General features: G+C 32.8%; 2 protein-coding genes across 2 annotated transcripts in view; both read left to right on the top strand.

Moving 5' to 3' along the window:
• Positions 1 to 3,508: 3,508 nt before the first annotated feature.
• The window catches only part of LOC111683130 (protein trapped in endoderm-1), a 78,741-nt gene continuing 62,987 nt past the window's right edge, over positions 3,509 to 19,262 (top strand). The window contains exon 1 of the mRNA XM_046945576.1: positions 3,509 to 3,529. Within this exon, the coding sequence (XP_046801532.1) occupies positions 3,524 to 3,529 (6 nt within the window). The 5' untranslated portion in view covers positions 3,509 to 3,523. The remainder of the gene's footprint in view (positions 3,530 to 19,262) is intronic.
• On the top strand, positions 16,549 to 17,755 carry LOC124418671. Its single transcript, XM_046945578.1, has one exon. The coding sequence runs from the start codon at positions 17,327 to 17,329 to the stop codon at positions 17,639 to 17,641; it is 315 nt and encodes a 104-aa protein (XP_046801534.1). The 5' UTR covers positions 16,549 to 17,326; the 3' UTR covers positions 17,642 to 17,755.

Genomic DNA, 19,262 nt, shown 5'->3' with positions numbered 1-19,262 from the left:
TCAACCAGTCACGGAATCTAGAATGAATTGCACATTATATATGGCGTTTTTAAAAAGGTTTGATTCTAAAGATACCGGAATTATTATTGGGGTAGATGGTGTACACCAAGAACACTTGCACTGGAAATAAAACATTATAAAAATGCAAAAATTTTTCTAAGCACAAAATAAATATGTCCAGTAATTTGTTTTTGTTTCATTTGTTTACGTTTTTACAGAAACTCACTGCACAACAATCAAAAACAGCTGTTAGGGTTTCCTGTTAAATCAAAAAGTTGTTTTATTAACGGGTATCATTTCTTCGTTTTTCGGCTAATTTTAATTAATTAAAAGTCGACTTTTCGTTTTTTGTATTTTCTAATTAGTCGACTTTTCGACTTTTTTCGACCTTTTTTGACTATTTTCTATGCACATAAATAAAACAACCCGACGAAAAACAAACCGTAACAGCTGTTTTATCAAAATAAACATTTTTTTTGGTGTGGTGAGTTATTTTTGTTTACAAATATGTGTTTCTGCACGTGGAAAAGACGCAAAAACTCGTTTTCATTATTTACATTTTCAATATGAGTTTATGCACGTGGAAAAAAATCCAAAAAAATTGATTTTCATGATTTACATTAAAAAATATTTTTGATCAATTAAAATATGTATATAAATGTCGAAAGGAATCTGATAAAATATAAATATATTTGGAATTATATCGTTACAGAATGACTTTTAATAAAAAACATTCAAAAAATGTTACTATAGCCGTATATATAAAATGATATATAACTGCTATCGGACGATCTTGTGCACGATAAAAACCTATATAGAGCTTTAAGTTGGAAGTGTAGAAATCAGATGGCATAAATTTTTTCCGGATTTCATTGTTCTAGGGTGTGTACTACAACAACAAACTTTTTTTTACAAAAAAATTTTACTATGGCCGTATATATAAAATGATATATAACTGCTATCGGACGATCTTGTGCACGATAAAAACCTATATAGAATTTTAAGTTGGAAGTGTAGAAATCGGATGGCATATTTTTTTTTCAAATTTCATCGTTCTAGGGTGTGTACTACAACAAACTTTTTTTTACAAAAAATGTTACTATGGCCGTATATATAAAATGACATATAACTGCTATCGGACGATCTTGTGCACGATAAAAACCTATATAAAACTTTAAGTTGGAAATGTAGAAATCGGATTGCATAAATTTTTTCCGGATTTAATCGTTCTAGAGTGTGTACTACAACAACAAACTTTTTTACAAAAAATTTTACTATGGCCGTATATATAAAATGATATATAACTGCTATCGGACGATCTTGTGCACGATAAAAACCTATATAGAACTTTAAGTTGGAAATGTAGAAATCGGATGGCATAAATTTTTTCCGGATTTCATCGTTCTAGAGTGTGTACTACAACAACAAACTTTTTTTTACAAAAAATGTTACTATGGCCGTATATATAAAATGATATATAACTGCTATCGGACGATCTTGTGCACGATAAAAACCTATATAGAACTTTAAGTTGGAAGTGTAGAAATCAGATGGCATAAACTTTTTCCGGATTTCATCGTTCTAGGGTGTGTACTACAACAACAAACTTTTTTTTACAAAAAAATGTTACTATGGCCGTATATATAAAATCATATATAACTGCTATCGGACGATCTTGTGCACGATAAAAACCCATATTGAACTTTAAGATGGAAGTGTAGAAATCAGATGGCATAAATTTTTTTTCCGGATTTCATCGTTCTAGGGTGTGTACTACAACAACAAACTTTTTTTTTACAAAAAATGTTACTATGGCCGTATATATAAAATGATATATAACTGCTATCGGACGATCTTGTGCACGATAAAAACCTATATAGAACTTTAAGTTGGAAGTGTAGAAATGGGATGGCATAATTTTTTTCCGGATTTCATCGTTCTAGGGTGTGTACTACAACAACAAACTTTTTTTTACAAAAAATGTTACTATGGCCGTATATATAAAATGATATATAACTGCTATCGGACGATCTTGTGCACTATAAAAACCTATATAGAACTTTAAGTTGGCAGTGTAGAAATCGGATGGCATAAATCTTTTTTTAAAATTTCATCGTTCTAGGGTGTGTACTACAACAACAAACTTTTTTTTATAAAAAATGTTACTATTGCCGTATATATAAAATGATATATAACTGTTATCGGACGATCTTGTGCACGATAAAAACCTATATAGAACATTAAGTTGGAAGTGTAGAAATGGGATCGCATACATTTTTTCCGGATTTCATCGTTCTAGGGTGTGTACTACAACAACAAACTTTTTTTTACAAAAATGTTACTATGGCCGTATATATAAAATGATATATAACTTCTATCGGACGATCTTGTGCACTATAAAACCTATATAGAACTTTAAGTTGGAAGTGTAGAAATCGGATGGCATATTTTTTCCAAATTTCATCGTTCTAGGGTGTGTACTACAACAACAAACTTTATTTTTTTTACAAAAAATGTTAATATGGCCGTATATATAAAATGATATATAACTGCTATCGGACGATCTTGTGCACGATAAAAACCTATATAGAACTTTAAGTTGGCAGTGTAGATATCGGATGGCATAAATTTTTTCCGGATTTCATCGTTCTAGGGTGTGTACTACAACAACAAACTTTTTTTTTACAGTAAAAGTTACTATGGCCGTATATATAAAATGATATATAACTGCTATCGGACGATCTTGTGCATGTTAAAAACCTATATAGAACTTTAAGTTGGAAGTGTAGAAATGGGATGGCATACATTTTTTTCCGGATTTCATCGTTCTAGGGTGTGTACTACAACAACAAACTTTTTTTTACAAAAAATGTTATTATGGCCGTATATATAATGATATGTAATTGCTATCGGACGATCTTGTGCACGATAAAAACCTATATGGAACTTTAAATTTGAAGTACCTTGTGGTTAACAATTTTCAAAACAAACTTTGACAACTTGTTTAATTTATCTAGTTAAAAACAATAGTCCGCTGTTCAAGTGATGATACCAAAATAAATTAATAAAGTAGCATCCAAAGTAAATTAATAAAGTACCATCACTTGAACAGCTATTTTTTTAAATATAGTTTCAGCTGACTATTTTTTTTTAACTATAGTTTCTATAGAAAAATAAAATTAGTTGTCAAAGTTTGTTTAGAAAATTGTTAACATTGTTTATAACGCCATCTTTAAATTGTGTTTTGCTATTTGTAAAAATTTGTGAAAAGTTGAAAAAATGAATTAAAAGTGGTTTAAAGTAGTTTAAATGTGTTATAAATTGAATAATATATAATAATATAATTAAATCCTTAATATTTTCAACTTAAAAGTAATATTTTATATTTATGTTTTGTTCACTTTGTTGTTAAAGGAAATTTTCTTAAATTTTATTTTGACACATTCTTTGATCAACATTTTGACGTGTGGCGATACAAATTTAAATAGTCTTATCAAATTTGACAGTTTGCTGGCACTTTTAAATGACGGTAAACTATCAAACTCCTTATAAGAAATATGTTGAATTCCAACCAATTCGCCAATGACATTACCTTTTAATTAATTAAGCTTGGCTCTAAAATGCTTTTGTTGATTGAAATGGAAATTAAAATCTAGTATAGTGTGTAAAATATACAGTGGAAGCGATTCGTACTCTTAAATTTATTATTTCTAAAAAATGTATATTGTCCTTCTGAATTAAAATAAGGCAAGTTATTTGTTTATTAAACATACATATATTCAATTTATGTAGTCATTGGCAATAATGCAAAATACATTTCAAAAAAGTATAATTGATAACGCTCCGTATTTGTAAGCATTTAAATAGAGATTTATTGTGTTAAAATAAAAAATTATTGTTTAATGATCATGACTCAAAATATAATCTGGAAATAATATATACAAATTATAGCTATGAATAAATATTAAAAAAATAATTTGCAAATAATAGGTACATACATATATAAAAATGATCGCCATGAATACTTTGTCGGCTTTTATGAGCTAGTTTAAAATCAAGTCAAATTTTTTCTAACTTATTTACATTTAGTTTCAAAAATAATTCAAATGATCCAAATATGTATATATATTAAAAATAAAAATAATTGAAACTCATAAAATCTTTGTCAATAAAGTTGTATCAATTCAAGTAAGAAAGTTATATGCCCACCATAAAACCGTATGGTGTAAAAGGAATGATTCCCTGTAAACATCTGGATCATATTTGGAATGTAGCTTAAACCAATTGTTGGAAAAGCTCTTTTAATATAACAAAATAGGTATTAATAAAAAACAAATAGTTTGTTCAATTTTTAAACCGTGAAAATACTTTGTATACCCAGCAAAAATGGAACAAGTCGGGTTGAATGACATTTAAGAGGATATATCTTTTATAAGGTATTAAAAAATATCTTTCCAATTATATATAAGCAAAATAGTATAGAACTTGGTTTTGCTTTTTGTCGAGATACGAGTAGGGTAAATATACCTGTAGTCGGCAGTTTAACGTTTTGCTCTTTTTCAAACTATCCCCCTAAAAAGTCGAATAATGTTATCACGATGATTTTTAGTTATTACAATTATGTGTTTAGTTAAGTTTTAGATCCACTTAACATTTTTAAAAAATAAACTATTTTTTAGTAATTTGCAAATTTTGTTAAAAACACCAAATTTTCCAATAGTCGGTACCAGTGTTCCTAAGTACGGCAAAAAATGTTCCTATATATATATTGTTTGAAAAAAGGCATAATTATATAGAAAAAATGATATATACACTATTTTCCAAAGAAAATTTTTAATTTAATTTTTTCCATAAAAATATCTGTAATAATATCGATTTTTCTGTAGAAAAAAATGTTATAAACATAATTATAATTGTAATAATTATATTCTGTAGAGAAAATGTTCCTCTTCTATAGAAAAAGCTATTATAGAAGTAATTTTCTATATAAAGAATTGGGTATACACACAATTTTTAATAGAAAAATTGCCATACACATAATTTTTTGTATCAAAAATTGTTATACCTAAAATTTTCTATAGAAAAAATCGATTCAGAAAATTATTCTGAGCCGATTGGTATACCTTCTCACTAAAGTGGTGTAGGGTATAATCACTTTAACGATCTTTGCTGACTTAAAAATGGACGGATGGGCATAGCTAAATCGACTCAGAAAATTATTCTGAGCAGATTGGTATCCTTTTTCATTTGAATTTCATTCAATTACCTCCAAAATTGCGGCCTGTAGTTTGATTACAAGGTTTACATGGACGGACAGACATAGCTAAATCGACTCAGAAAATTATTCTGAGCCGATTGGTATACCTCTCCACTAAAGTGGTGTAGGGTATAATTACTTTAACGATCTTTGCTGACTTAAAAATACGTGAATAGTTATGCAATTTTATATAAGAAACATTCATAAGAACTTAAATCTTCCTACGGAATTTCGTACGGAAAGTGTCAGGAAGTGATATTCGATCTAAAGAAGTTTTGTAAAAACCAACGTTGGTCTAAAAAAATTTTTATGAAAAACGGTCAATAATTAACCATATCTCTCATATAAGGTTCTCTTTAGTTATTTTTGGCCATACTCTTTTTTTGGTTCAAGGATGATCGCTATTGAAAATGGTTGAAATCGGAACATTATTTCTCCTAGCCCCCATACAACCGTACCCCCCGATGAGTCTTTAGGCTCATAAGTACGTTAAATGTTTTATAATGTCAACGAAAATCAGCAAAAATTTGTTTTATAGAACAATAATTGACAATACTAATTTTTATTGTGATCGGTCCTCATTTGACCCTAGCCCCATAGTCTTCAGAAAATGACTTGAAGGTCAAAATTAACTTATAATTACTTATAAAACGATTAAAATCTACATAAATGACTTTGTAGTAGACGTAAATTCATCTACCAAAATTTATAAGGATAGGCCCATATTTACCCCCTTCTCCCCTATGAGCACTCTTGTAGAAAATCTCTCTTTTTTGTCAACAATAAGTAAAAATATTCCACAATAAAAAAATTAAATGCTTTATTTAAAAAAATTCAAAATTTTAACATACTGACTGGTGTAGGGTATCATATGGTCGGCAATGTCCGACTATAAATTCATACTTGTTACAATTTTAAATGCATTATTCGCTCTATAAAAATACAATTGTGATTTAAAAAAAAAATTGCACAAAAATTTTCTGAATGTATATTTATTTTTTTTTCGGTTTCTACGTTGTTTGGAAATAAGTTATATAATTTAAATCCTTTATAGAATAAGGATAGTTGTTCTGCAGTGTTTGTAACACGTCTCAGTCAGTGTTTCTCAATAAGTATGGTTGTATCATTCCCACCAAATTAAGTTGTTCATTTAAGTATTTTGGTGCTTCTCTAGTTTTAATTTTTTGAATACATAATATTGTATTCAACTCCATTCTTTGTTTAATATTTATCGAATTTATTGTTCTTATCATTAAATCTATTGACGTGTATCTATTGATGTTATTATTAATATTTTATTCCTTATTCTTTTGAAAAAAATTAGCTATTTATACCCTACACCACTATAGTGGTGAGGGTATGATACGTTTGTGCTGACGTTTGTAACACACAAAAATTTTGGTCCAATATCCACCTTAAAGTAAGTCCGATCGATTCAGAATCATTTTTTGAATCGATTAAGACATGTCCGTCCATCCGGCTGGCTGGCTGTCCATGTAAACCTAGTGCTCAAGGCCGCAATTTTCAAGATAATTTGATCAAATTCTGACCAAGCATGTTTTTTGGCACAGGGACGAAGCCTATTAAAAATGGTTGAAATCGGTTCATTATTTCATCTAACCCCCATACAACCGTACATCCCGATTTGGGCTTTTTATGCCATAATTGCATCAAATATACTATTATATCTCTAAAAATTGGCACAAATAAGTTTTATATAAGTGTTAATGACACTGCAGATTTTTGTAATGATCGGCTCTTATATGATCCTAGCCCCCATACACACCCACCTTATGTCTTAAACGTCAAAAATTGACTTGTAACCATTTGTATCGCAATGAACCACAACAAAACATACTGTTATTTAAAAATATATTCTTTTCCCAAATTTACCGAGGATCGGTCTATGTTTGACCTATACTCCTATATAAAGCTTCATTTAGAAAATTTTGTTTTGTTATCAATAAATTGCTTAAATACGTTGGAAGGTAAAATTTAAATATTTGATCATTGTTCATATTAATTTTCATTATTTTAGTTTTAGTTTCATTAAGTTTTAATTTGTTCATTTTTAACCATTTATTTATGTTGTCCATATCATGTTTTAAGTCATTATTAAGTCATTATTATATTACTCTCTGCTTCTACATGCATATATTAAGGTATCGTCAGCATATACACTGAAAAAATCCATGCCTAATATATACGAAAAATGTCGTACATTGTACGAATCGTTCGTTGTTTTGCACCACGTAATATATACCAAATTGTACGAAATATTTTAGTATAATGCAAAATATTTTTGAAAAAATTAATTTACATAAATTGAAAAAAGGGAATTTTGAATAAATATGTTAAAATTTACGAAATATTAATTTATTCAAACATTTTTGTTCATTTTAAAATAAATTTTCTAATTTTAGTTCAAAATTATTCTCCATACGAATTTTAAATTTTTTATGAAAATAATTTGAGAATAATATTATACTTTTTCTTAAATTTTATAAAAATGTTGTAGTTTTATTTAATCATAATATAATTAATATCATTATGTTTAATTTCGCTAAAATTTAAGAAAAAATATTACGAAAGGGTTTCGTACTTTCGTAAAAATAGAATAGGAGTTTATTAAATAATATTTCGTATTATACACGAAATTTTTGTAAATATTACGAATATAGAAGTTACGAAATTTTTTTCGTAAAGTTGAGCATGGATTATTTTCAGTGTATGATTATTTCACTTTTTTCTAAAAAATTCGGTATATTGTTAATATATATAGTAAATAGTTTCCGACCGAACGTTCGGGTACGGGTTCCGAGTTCGATAAAAAATGAAGTTCGACCAAACTCCGAACTTTTTATATAATGTTTATATATCATATATTTACATCATCAAATAGTTTTAAAAATGCTGAATAAATTTTCAATATACATAGGTACAAAACGCCTTTTTAACTGTTCGTTTTTTCGGCTGATTCGAAAAACTGTTAACCTGAAAGTGATTAAAAAGCTAAGAACAGTGAAACATTTAATTTGAATTATCTATATTATATATTTTAAGAAACTGTAATTTTAATGATTCTATAAAATTCATTTTGATTTCGATTCATATTTAAAACGAAATTTTGATCACCTTGGATCATAGGAAAAAAATAAATTTATGATTTCCAATCAAAAATAGAGATTGTGTAAAATGGGAAAACCAAGAAAAGTTAAAATACAAATTTCGGTGCATTTGTTGTTGCATTTTATTATTTTTCATCAGAATTTGCACGTCAATAAAGTATTTTGCATATTGAGAATTCCGGTTAATTTCGTTGGGTTTTTTTCTGTGTAGAACAGGAAAAATACCTAATTTAGATATTTTGAAATTCAGGTAGTTATCATACCCTAAGGTCAACAAAAGCAATATTTTTCAGCTAATACATACACTTATATGTAAATATTTAGAACCCAAATCAAGAATAACTATCCAGATCCTAATATGCCTACTGTACCTTATTAATAAAATAAAGCATTTAAAATATGAGGTTGAAAATCAGGATGTTAGCACGTAGTAGTTCTATAGTGGTTTATGGTGATGTCCCCATACTTGTTAGAGTTATGGAATAAGAATCAATATTCTTCAATTCTAATGGGGTTTTCCCAAATAGATGGGTTTCCGTAATGTAGTTTTTGTTTATCAATACAAAATGACCAAAAACCCAGATTATTTTTACTATAATATATATATAATATTTATACCTCACTAAACATTTTTTCTAGGCCCAAATCCATTGATTATGTAATATATCATGTATCTAATTCAAAATTACTTATTATTTTCGAAATTTAATAAAAAAACGATAGATTTCATGTTAAGTCAAATATTGGTAAATTCTTATAGGTATATAGGATAATAAATCGGTTTAGAAATGTCCAAGAAATGTCGTTCCACTACTAAAATATCTAAAAATCTTATTCTAATATGTAGGAGTAATAAAAATATTAAATTTTATAAAATAATGCGGCAATATTAAAAAAATAACAAAAAACTTAAAAAGCAAAATACTTTATTGACCTTAAAAATAAACAATACGTTCACATTTTATCAAAACCTTCGTTAATTAATATTACGATTTTACTTTTTATGGTAGAAAATTAAAATATAAGATATTCTTTAAAAAATACAACAAACAAATTGCTTTATTTTGCTATAAATAATTGTTCAGATTGTCGCCTAATGGCTCATAGAGGAGCGAATTTCATTTATTAGTTTCATTTTAATTCATTTGTTTTCTTTAACTTTTTTTATTTGTCCCATTATTTTATATTGTTATTTTTATTTGATTTAAATTATTTGTATGGGCGGCCCTAATGTTTTTCTTATTTTGTCTTATTTACTTATTTGTTTTGATCCCTATGTAAAAGTTGTTGTTCTTTTTGACATTGATCTGACTGCTTTCTTTCGTCAAGTTGGTACCGTTATTTTCATTTAATAATAATTAAATGTTTATTATTTTTAAATTCAGTTCATAAGGGAAAAGCAAAGAAAGTAGCTCTTACTTAAGAATTTTTTGTTAACTTTAAACATCTTCTTAGAAATAAACGCACCCTTTTCAATTTATTTGTGTGTCTCATTATTGGGAAAGGTGTTTTGTTAAATTCGCCCCTTATGGACAACAGTCGCAGCCAGCGACAAATTTTATTTCGCAATCTTTGGTGCGATTGTGGTTCATTGTCGGCCGGAACAAATTTTATTGGATTTAAATGTTTTTTGTGGTTCCTTGCCCGCCGGATCAAATTTTATTTGTACTTTTGTGTGAATTTGTGATTGCTTGTCCGTCGGAACAAATTTCAATTGGAATAATTTTGTGTTTCCTTGCCTGCTGGAACATTAAGAAGTTTTGTGTAAATTTATTTGAGAGGTTCCTTGCCTGCCGGAACATAAAATAAATTTGAAAAGAGCTCAAGTGGTTCCTGTCTGCCGGGACAAATAATTAATTTATTTAAAATAATTTTGGTGAACAATTTGCCGTTTAAATTTTTGTGTGAAATTTTGTGTTTTTTGAGAAACCTTTTGTGTATTTGTGGTTCATCATGCAACGCTCCCCTGCAAGAAAAGTCAGCGCTTACAGTCAACAATGAATCAGCCTACTAGTGGTTCCTCATCTGCCGGAACAAAAATTAGGTTAGGTTATGCAGACTGCTTAATGACATAAGTAAGTTAGGGAAAAATATTTGGAAGGGAAAAATAGTGATATAGACAGTAGTGAAAAATACAGACATAGAATAATAATAGAGCATAATGATGAGATCAAGACTGTGTTCCAAGAAAAAATCATAGTGTGTATTTTGTTACACACCCATTTTGACAATTTCAAGAATGCTAGTATACACCCAGGTTGAACATCTGATAGATCACATAGATCAGAAAAGTGAGCCACCAAGCGCCTGATGACGGAACGATTCCAGGACCGGAAAGTTACACAGAAGATGGGTAATTGTTTCCTCCTCTTCTTCATTTTGACAGCTCCTACAAAAGATATTATATGGAATACCAATACGTCTAGCATGGTTTCCGAACTTTGAATGACCGGTAAGAACCGGTAACAGAGCGCTGAGATTTATTCTGTTTAGCCCTATAATATAAGATGTTTTATGAGAATCCATACGAGGCCACAGTAGCCTAGCGATAGAGCAAGTGTGCTCCTGAGACCACAGTTCCTGAGCTGATCTAAAGCAATAATCAAGTATTTGTTTCTTGATGACCGTTAAGGGGACACCACAGAACTGGTATATATCCAGTATGGACATCCTCGTGCTGGCTTTTGCCAAAGATTTCAGCCTGTAAAATAGCACATTCGTCGTTGAGTCGGAAAGAGATTTTCGTACCGAATTCTTCAATGAGTATGCCATCGCCGACAACTTTAGTTGTTTTAGAGCCATCTGTATACACATTAAAGCTTTCAACACTATCAGGTGTCAATTCATTAAAATCACAGATTAAACTATACCGGAAGTTCCTTGAAATGCACGGTTCCGGAATATGGTAGTCAATAGCATGATGTAGGTTTGGTAGATGATCTGATGGCTTTTTTACAGATTGTTGTATCACCCAATGAAGATACAATAGTCCGTTCAGATAGTAAGTTCTTTACAAAACTCATAATAGATCGGTCCACACCCATCCGAGAGAGGGATTGACAGATAGGTGAGGATCTGACGTTATTAAAAGCGCCTTCAATATCGAGAAAGGCAACCAGAGTGAAGTTTCCATAACTCAATATACCTAACCAGGGAATGTAAAGCCGTCTCAACAGATTTACGTTTCATGTAGAAATGCTGAGAGTTTGAGAGTAAAGATTTGTTAATAGATATCCTGACATTTATATCAATCATTCTCTCCAGAGTTTTAAGCAAGAATGACGCCAGACTGATGGGTCTGAAGTCTTTTGCCTTGGTGATCATGATCACGTTACACATGGTCCACTAAACAGGAATGTAAGACCAGTGTAAACAGGCCTTGTAAATATTACTTAGCCAGGGAATGATGCGATCTAAATTATTTTGTAGATCCGCTGGAATGATGCCATAAAGGCCAGGTGATTTATAGGTGTTAAAACTCCTTATTGCCCAGCTGATGATGTCATCATCTATCAAAACATCTGCAGCGGTATTAACAAGTTCAATACCGTGCTGATTATATACAACTGAGTCACCAGTTGGGATACAACCGGGAACTGCGCTTTGCACTTCGTACCTGATTTTTAAATTCATTAATTTTTGACTAATAAAGAGACCAGATACCAGTTCTCATTGCCTTGTTAAATAATTTACGACATAACCTGCGAGTTTTCGCAATTTCGGGATCCCACCAAGGGGGTTTTCCCTTAAGTATACCTTTTGATAATCTACAGGCCCTATTTGTGGCTACACTAATAGAGCTTGAGATCTAGTTAACGGCTAAATCAATGTCACTTCTACTTTCTATCGTCGGAGCAGTAGGAACAAGGTCGCTTTGTGTACCTCCCAATTCGTCTTTCTTCTTCGAATTCTATGAAGCAGTGATCAGAGAAGGAGCATTCATTTGAGACCTTCCAACGCTGAACTAGATCAATATGGTTTGCATTCACAACCGTAAATCCAATACCTCCTTTCTATTTGCAACTATGAAAGTAGGTTCTGAACCTCTATTTACTACTACTAGGTTATTATCTAATAGAAAATCTAAAAGAGTTAATATCTGAGCTTCCCCAGACCATGTGGTGCGCATTTACATCTGCACCCATGAGAAGCCTCACACACAATATCTCTCACCAGGCGATTTGGTGGCTGGTCGCCATGGTCGTATAGCTACTTAGAAGCCAGAGGAACAAAAGTTGGTTCCCAACAAATGACTGCTTCTGCCGCTGAAGTCTCCGCCCTGCCTGTCAGTTCCCTTGCCGCTGGAACATCAACAACTCCCACTGCCACTGGAGTGCCTCCACCAAACGAAGTACTAGTGTCGCCTATTCAACCCAACCATCTAAAGTTGCACCTTCTATTGCCGAGGTGCCTGAAAGTTTCATCGAACGACGTGTACCGTAGCCACCACAGTTGCCGCCAGTGTTCAAAAAATTTTTTGAGCTTGGTGTTGAACCGCCGTTGCCCTAGTCGAGCTACAACAAGTTCTCCAAAGCCAGATAAATGTTCTCCAGGACCAGTTGTCAAATGCCCAGCGCCATCGCCATGAACAATAATTCGACGCCAAGCTTTTTAGCCGCCATGCCACAGCCATCCAATATTGCGCCGCCAGTAACATGTACCAGTGAAGCCAACGTTGACAATTCTGCCTCAGCCCACGTCCCATTTTCTTCCGTAAGCTGTAATGAAAATAATTTGCCGCCAAATATGCCGTTTTCTCAAAATGGTGGCTCGATGCTGGTGCATAGAAAAATTTATGACTTATTATATTTATGACGGAATTTAATGGCGTTCCTGAAGATTGGCCCATGTTTTCAACGGTTTTTAACCAGTCTACCGTTAAATAATTATAATAATTTTGAAAATTTTTAAGGCTCCAAAAGGCTTTGAAGGGTGATGCACGGGAATGTGTGAAGTCGTTGTTGATGCATCCCGATAATGTGAGTATGGTTATGGAACAATTGTGTTTTCAAATATGGTCGGCCCGAAATGCTCATCCGTTGTCAGAAAGAAATTTGGCCCATTAGCGAAAGTGCTATCGACAAACTTGTGCCTCTTGCTGTTAAAGTGCAGAATCTAGCTGTTTTTTTGGAAACTGCCAATGGACAACAGCATTTAGCAAATCCTACACTGATGGAAGAACTGGTCGGAAAAATTCCTATGAGTAAATGGATGGAGTGGGCCCGCTACGCCTCAACTATAAAGCCATATCAGTTTTGGATTTTAGTAGGTGGCTCAAAGGTGTCGCTGATTTGGTAAGAATGGTGCAAAGTTCTAGTAGAAATCGTCAAAATAATGAACAAAAAAGAAAAGTTGTCTTCTATGCCGCAGATGGTAAACATAAACAAGAATGCCCTCTGTGCCAGGCAAATCATAAAATATTTGAGTGTACAAAATTTGATTCATTAAGTGTGCCTAATCGTTGAAGTGAAGTTAAGAAATTGATGTTATGTTTTTCGTATCTCGGTAGTGGACATTCAAGCCGATTTTGTCGTTATCATAAGACGTGTCTCCTTGATGGTTGCCTAAGAAAACATAACAAATTATTGCATGATGTCAAAATTAATAATACGGTTTCATCTGAGACTCCTGGTCCAAGTGGTTCATGGCGCCGTGTTATAAAGCCATAGGTAATAAAGCCATATGACCTTATTTCTCAATGGAATGAGAAATATAACCATATGGCTTTATTGCCTATGGCTTTATAACACGGCGCCGTGGTTCATCAAATGGAAATGAGTCTGTGCTTAGTTGTGTGTCCAAAGCTACAGATAAAGGTGTGTTGTTATGTAAAGTCGAAACATATGCTCCTTGGTGAAGTAACTGGGTCTTCAGAGGCAAAAAAGCAGATTAAATCTACACTGCTATGCTGATAAGCCGTCATAAGAAATGACGACTGTGGTTCATTTGCAAGTAAGTGGAATTGGTAGACAGAGGAAATATGGGTTAAATAATGTTTATGGTGTTTCAACTTTAAAATTGCCGGCCCAAAGTTTAAATATGGATTTAAGTGCTCATCCTGGTTTGCCCATTAAATTATACGACGATTAAATTATACGACGACGTAGTCCCTAAAGTGCTAATTGGGTTGGATCATTGCCATCTAGGGCTTCCCGATGAAATTGTGCATCTGGAAGAAAATAGTCCATATGCTGCCAACACTCCTTTAGGATGGGTCGTATTTGGTAAATTAGGGCTAAGTCGTCCAATTCCTATTTGCGTTTGTTGTCAGTTCAGCCTGATCAAAGGCTCTATGACTTGGTGGCAAATTATTTTGAAACGGAGAATTTTGGAGTGAAGGTATTGCCGGTCATAGAATCAAAGGATGACTTACGGGCCCGGAAGATTATGAAAAAAACAACAATAAAAATTGGAGGTCGATTCCAAACTCGGCTCTTATGGCATGCTCATGGTGTTGTGCTTCCAGACAGTTACCATATGGCTCTTAATAGGCTCGTTGGCATTGAACGAAAAATGAAAAGATGTCCTGAATTTGATGTCGCCTATAAAACCATAATGAAGGATTATTTGTCGAAGAATTATGTACGTAAACTGTCGCCCATAGAAGCTGCTGATGTATGCCAGGAAAAATTCGGTTGGTGTTTGATGCTGCCGCATCCGTTGAAGGTGTTTCTCTCAATTCAAACTTGCTTAAAGGCCCCCAGCAATATAAGCCGTTGCCATCCGTTTTGTTTAATTTTCGTGTTGGTGCTGTAGCAGTGTGCGGGGATATAAAAGAAATGTTTCACCAGGTACTTGTGGTTCCTGAAGATAGATGTTCTCAAAGGTTCCTTTGGCGTGAAGATAATAAAGAACCACCCGATTGCTATGAAATGCTTGTTATGACTATTGGTGCTGCTTTGTTCGCCTTCTGTGGCTCATTATGTTAAAGAAACAAATGCTGTAAGTTTTCGTAATAAATATCCCCGTGCCGTAAAGTCTATCTTGGATCATCATTATGTACATGACTTTGTGGATAGCTTTCCTAACCCTGCAAGGGCCATTGAAATAGCGCAATAAGTACGCAATATCCATAAAGCAGCTGAGTTTTAACTACGTAACTTTTCATCCAACTCTTCGGAGGTAATTGTGGCTCTTAAAGGTACTGTGGAGAAACCGGTGAATTTTTCCAGCGATTTAAATTAGCTAAAATCGGAAAAGGTACTTGGTGTGTATTGGCAACCAAAAGATGACACATTTAGGTTCAATTTGAAGTTCCACAATGTGAATGCTGGTGTTATGGAAGGTGTAAGGTCTCCAACTAAAAGAGAGCTGTTGAGTGTGGTAATGTCCGCTTTCGACCCACTTGGGTTTTTGAGCCACTTTTTGTTAACGGCAAAACTGTTTATGCAAGAAGTTTGGAGACACAGCATTGTATGAGATGAAACACTGCCCTGTGAAATTCTTGATGTTGAAAATGTAAAGATAACTCGGTGTTATATTGGAAATGGTGTTCCTTACCGCCTGGAACTACATGTTTTTGTCGACGCCACTGAAGACGCATTTGGAGCCGTGTCATACTGGAGGTCAATAAATGCCCATAATAAAATTGAAGTGTCTCTTGTGGCTGCCAAATCTAGATATGCCCTTTTGAAGATTATGAGTATTCCTCGGCTCGAACTACAGGTAGCTGTTTTTGGTACTCGGTTACTGGTTACAATTTTGAAGGAGCATTCCGTTAAGGTATTAAGGATTATTTGTTAGATTGATTCTACAACTGTAATAAATTGGATTGGCTCAGAAAGTCGTCGTTACAAACCTTTTGTTGCCCTGCAGATTAGAGATGGCTGCCAACAAATCTTAATGTTGCGGATAAAACTACAAGAATGAAAATCCAAGTTGATTTTTCTGATGATTCCCTCTGGTTAATTGGTCCTAAATTTCTTTATGATTCTGAAGATAATTTGCCCTAAAATGAAAACGTAGCCCCGAACGAACAAGATTCGGAGGAACTTCGTCCAAAATTTGCTTTACTTTCATATACAAGGTGTTATTGATTATAAAAGATTTTCCTCCTATTTGAAACTAAAACGTACGGTGGCTTGGGTGTTACGTTTTATAAACCGCTGCCGAAAAAAGATTGGCGAGGAAAGTGGTTTGACTGCAGACGAGTTAAAAAATGCTGAAATATTGCTCTGCCGTCAAGCTCAACAAGAGCATTTTTGCCAAGAAATTGAAATATTTAAAAATTAAGGTAGTCTGCCCAAAAGTAGTGAATTGTACGCCCTGTGCCCGTATATTGATGAAGATGCATTACTTCGTGTTTATGGCCGTCTGGACGCAGCTAGCTGGTTACCATTGAATATAAGGCGTCCGATTATATCACCGTCGTTCCATCCTGTTACCGAGTTGTTTGTGGCCCATGTACACGAAAAGATGAAACACCAAAATATTGAATCCACAATATGTGAAATTAGAAGATTATTTTGGATTCCTCGCCTTAGAAAAATTTTGCGTAAGCGTGTTTCTAATTGTTTTATTTGCAGATTTCGTGGTACATTGCCGATGCCACCACTTATGGACAGGTTGACTCCATATATTCCTTTTCCTACACTGGTTTGGATTACTTTGGCCCTCTGACTATTACAATTGGTCATCGCCATGAAAAACGCTGGGTGGCTTTATTTACTTGCCTAACCATAAGAGCCATCCATTTAGAAGTTGCTTTTGATATGTCCACCGATGCGTGTACTCTTGCCATACGCAATTTTGTAAATAGACGTGGCCTTCCAACAAGACTCAGGAGCGACAATGGCACAAATTTTGTTGGTGCTGATCAAGTAGCCAAGCGGTTGAGTGAAGTATTTGATGTGGCCCAAATTCAAGATGAATGCTCATCGAGAGGTATAGACTGGCAGTTTAATTGTCCCTATAATCCTGCAGAAGTGGTATATGGGAACGTATGGTCCAGTGCGTCAAGCGTGTGTTGCAGTCAACCCTTAAAGAATCGGCCCCTCGTGAACACGCTTTGCAAAGTTTCCTGATTAAAGCTGAAAATATAGTAGATTCTCGTCCCTTAACACATTTGTCATTGAGCCACGAAGATGAGGAACCACTAACGCCGAATAATTTTTTGCTCGGTTGCCCTAATACATCACAAACTCCTACCGGAGAAATAAATAATCATCCAGTTGCTCTAAGAAATCATTGGCGCATATCCCGTCAATTGCGTGACCACTTCTGGAAGCGTGGATTAAAGAATATTTGCCCACATTGACTAGACGTTCTAAATGGTGTGAACGCACAAAACCCATTACTGTTGGTGATTTGGTTCTAATTTGTGATCCAACTGTGCACAGTGGGGCAGAATAGAAATTTTTTGGAAATAAATCTGGCATTTCTAAACGGCTGATCCGATCGAGATAAAATTTGGCGTGAGCGTAGCCAAGGAGTATTCGAGTTTAAGTTTTGAAAATGAACCCCGCAGATGCCCCAGGGACGATGCTGTGGCGGCTCAAAGTAGGGTACCTACGACATGTAAAATTTTTAAACTCGTGCCATTTTTTTGTTCTTCACCCAAATACAAAGATTTTTATATTTTCTGAAAGCGCTTGACGAAATCTTGAAAAAACATGCTTGGACATACTACTTATCTCTTACAATATCCGAGTTATAGGCATTTAAAAATTTAGTGATACCAAATTTATCATACCTTGGTCCGCCTTTTTTTGAATACCGGGGGTAATTTTGGACCAAATGGACTCAATTTTATCTTATTAGTTAGACAACAAAATTTCCAATAATATACAAAAAATTTCATATCAATATCATTTACAGATCCAAAAATATACGTTTTTTAATTTAAAAATTCAAAAAATTTTAGATTTTTGCCGTTTTTTTGCCCAAAATGTGTCTTAACTCTTTTTTAATAAAATAAAATTTTCTTTAACAACATATAACAATTTTATAGTTTTCTAAAAGGTATCTTTACGCAGAACGCTTTGGCGTAAAAAACTTGTCCTATTTTTTGAAAATGTTGCCAGTGCGTCCTTCCGAATATGACCTATTTTTTATCAAAACTTCAACTTTGGGCGACATGTTCTAAAATCCCAAAGCTGGGATCAGAAAACTGAAAGCAGTTTTGGAAACCTCAATATGTTTTCTATTTACTCCAAAAGTATTTTCCCAGCCCTGAAAGAAATGTGGACCCTATGGGCAAAAATGTAAAAAATCCCATTTTTGGGATTTTCATTCCTATTTTTGGGAATTGCGGGATGCCCTTTGACCTTTTCAATTTTTTTTTGCATTTTCTTATTTGGAATAACAAATTTAACAAGCGTTGAAGATTTCATTGAGTTTTGTTCATAAATAAAGATTTTGTCATATATTACATATTTGTTAAATTTCTAAAACTATGATTTATATATTTTAATAGGGTCGCAGATAGCTACAACAATTTAGTCCATATTTAACCCTTAATATCTTTTTTCTCGACCCTTTACAAAAAATTTCAAGCCAATATCTCAATTACATTCAAAAATATGTTCATTTAAACCTGTGTCCTTTAATTTCATATATTTCATATTTTAGTATTAAATATGACAACATGTTTAAATCTTATATTTACCTATTTTCTATTTGTTTGCTTATCCTTATAATTGAAAGATCCTATTATGCTTAAATTTTCAGAAATTTATAACTATTTTTTACCTAAATTTTTTCGACAGATCATTTCGTTCTGTTTCGTTTATGATCATATAGGTAAAAATATACAGGTAATGATAATTTCGATTCATTCACTAATAAGAAATATCAATGACTGAATTACAGGTTATAGTAATATAGTCCTAAATGTTAATAGGTAGACAATTCGTAATTTTTTACTTTGGAATACCTGT

Source organism: Lucilia cuprina, chromosome 3 (assembly GCF_022045245.1).
Source record: "Lucilia cuprina isolate Lc7/37 chromosome 3, ASM2204524v1, whole genome shotgun sequence".
Classification (NCBI taxonomy): domain Eukaryota; kingdom Metazoa; phylum Arthropoda; class Insecta; order Diptera; family Calliphoridae; genus Lucilia; species Lucilia cuprina.
The sequence above is the reverse complement of the archived record's forward strand: the minus strand, read 5'-3'. Positions and strand labels throughout refer to the sequence as shown.

Coding starts and splice junctions, on each gene's coding strand:
- LOC124418671 (XM_046945578.1), top strand. CDS start 17,327: ATGGTCCAGTGCGTCAAGCGTGTGTTGCAGTCAACCCTTAAAGAATCG.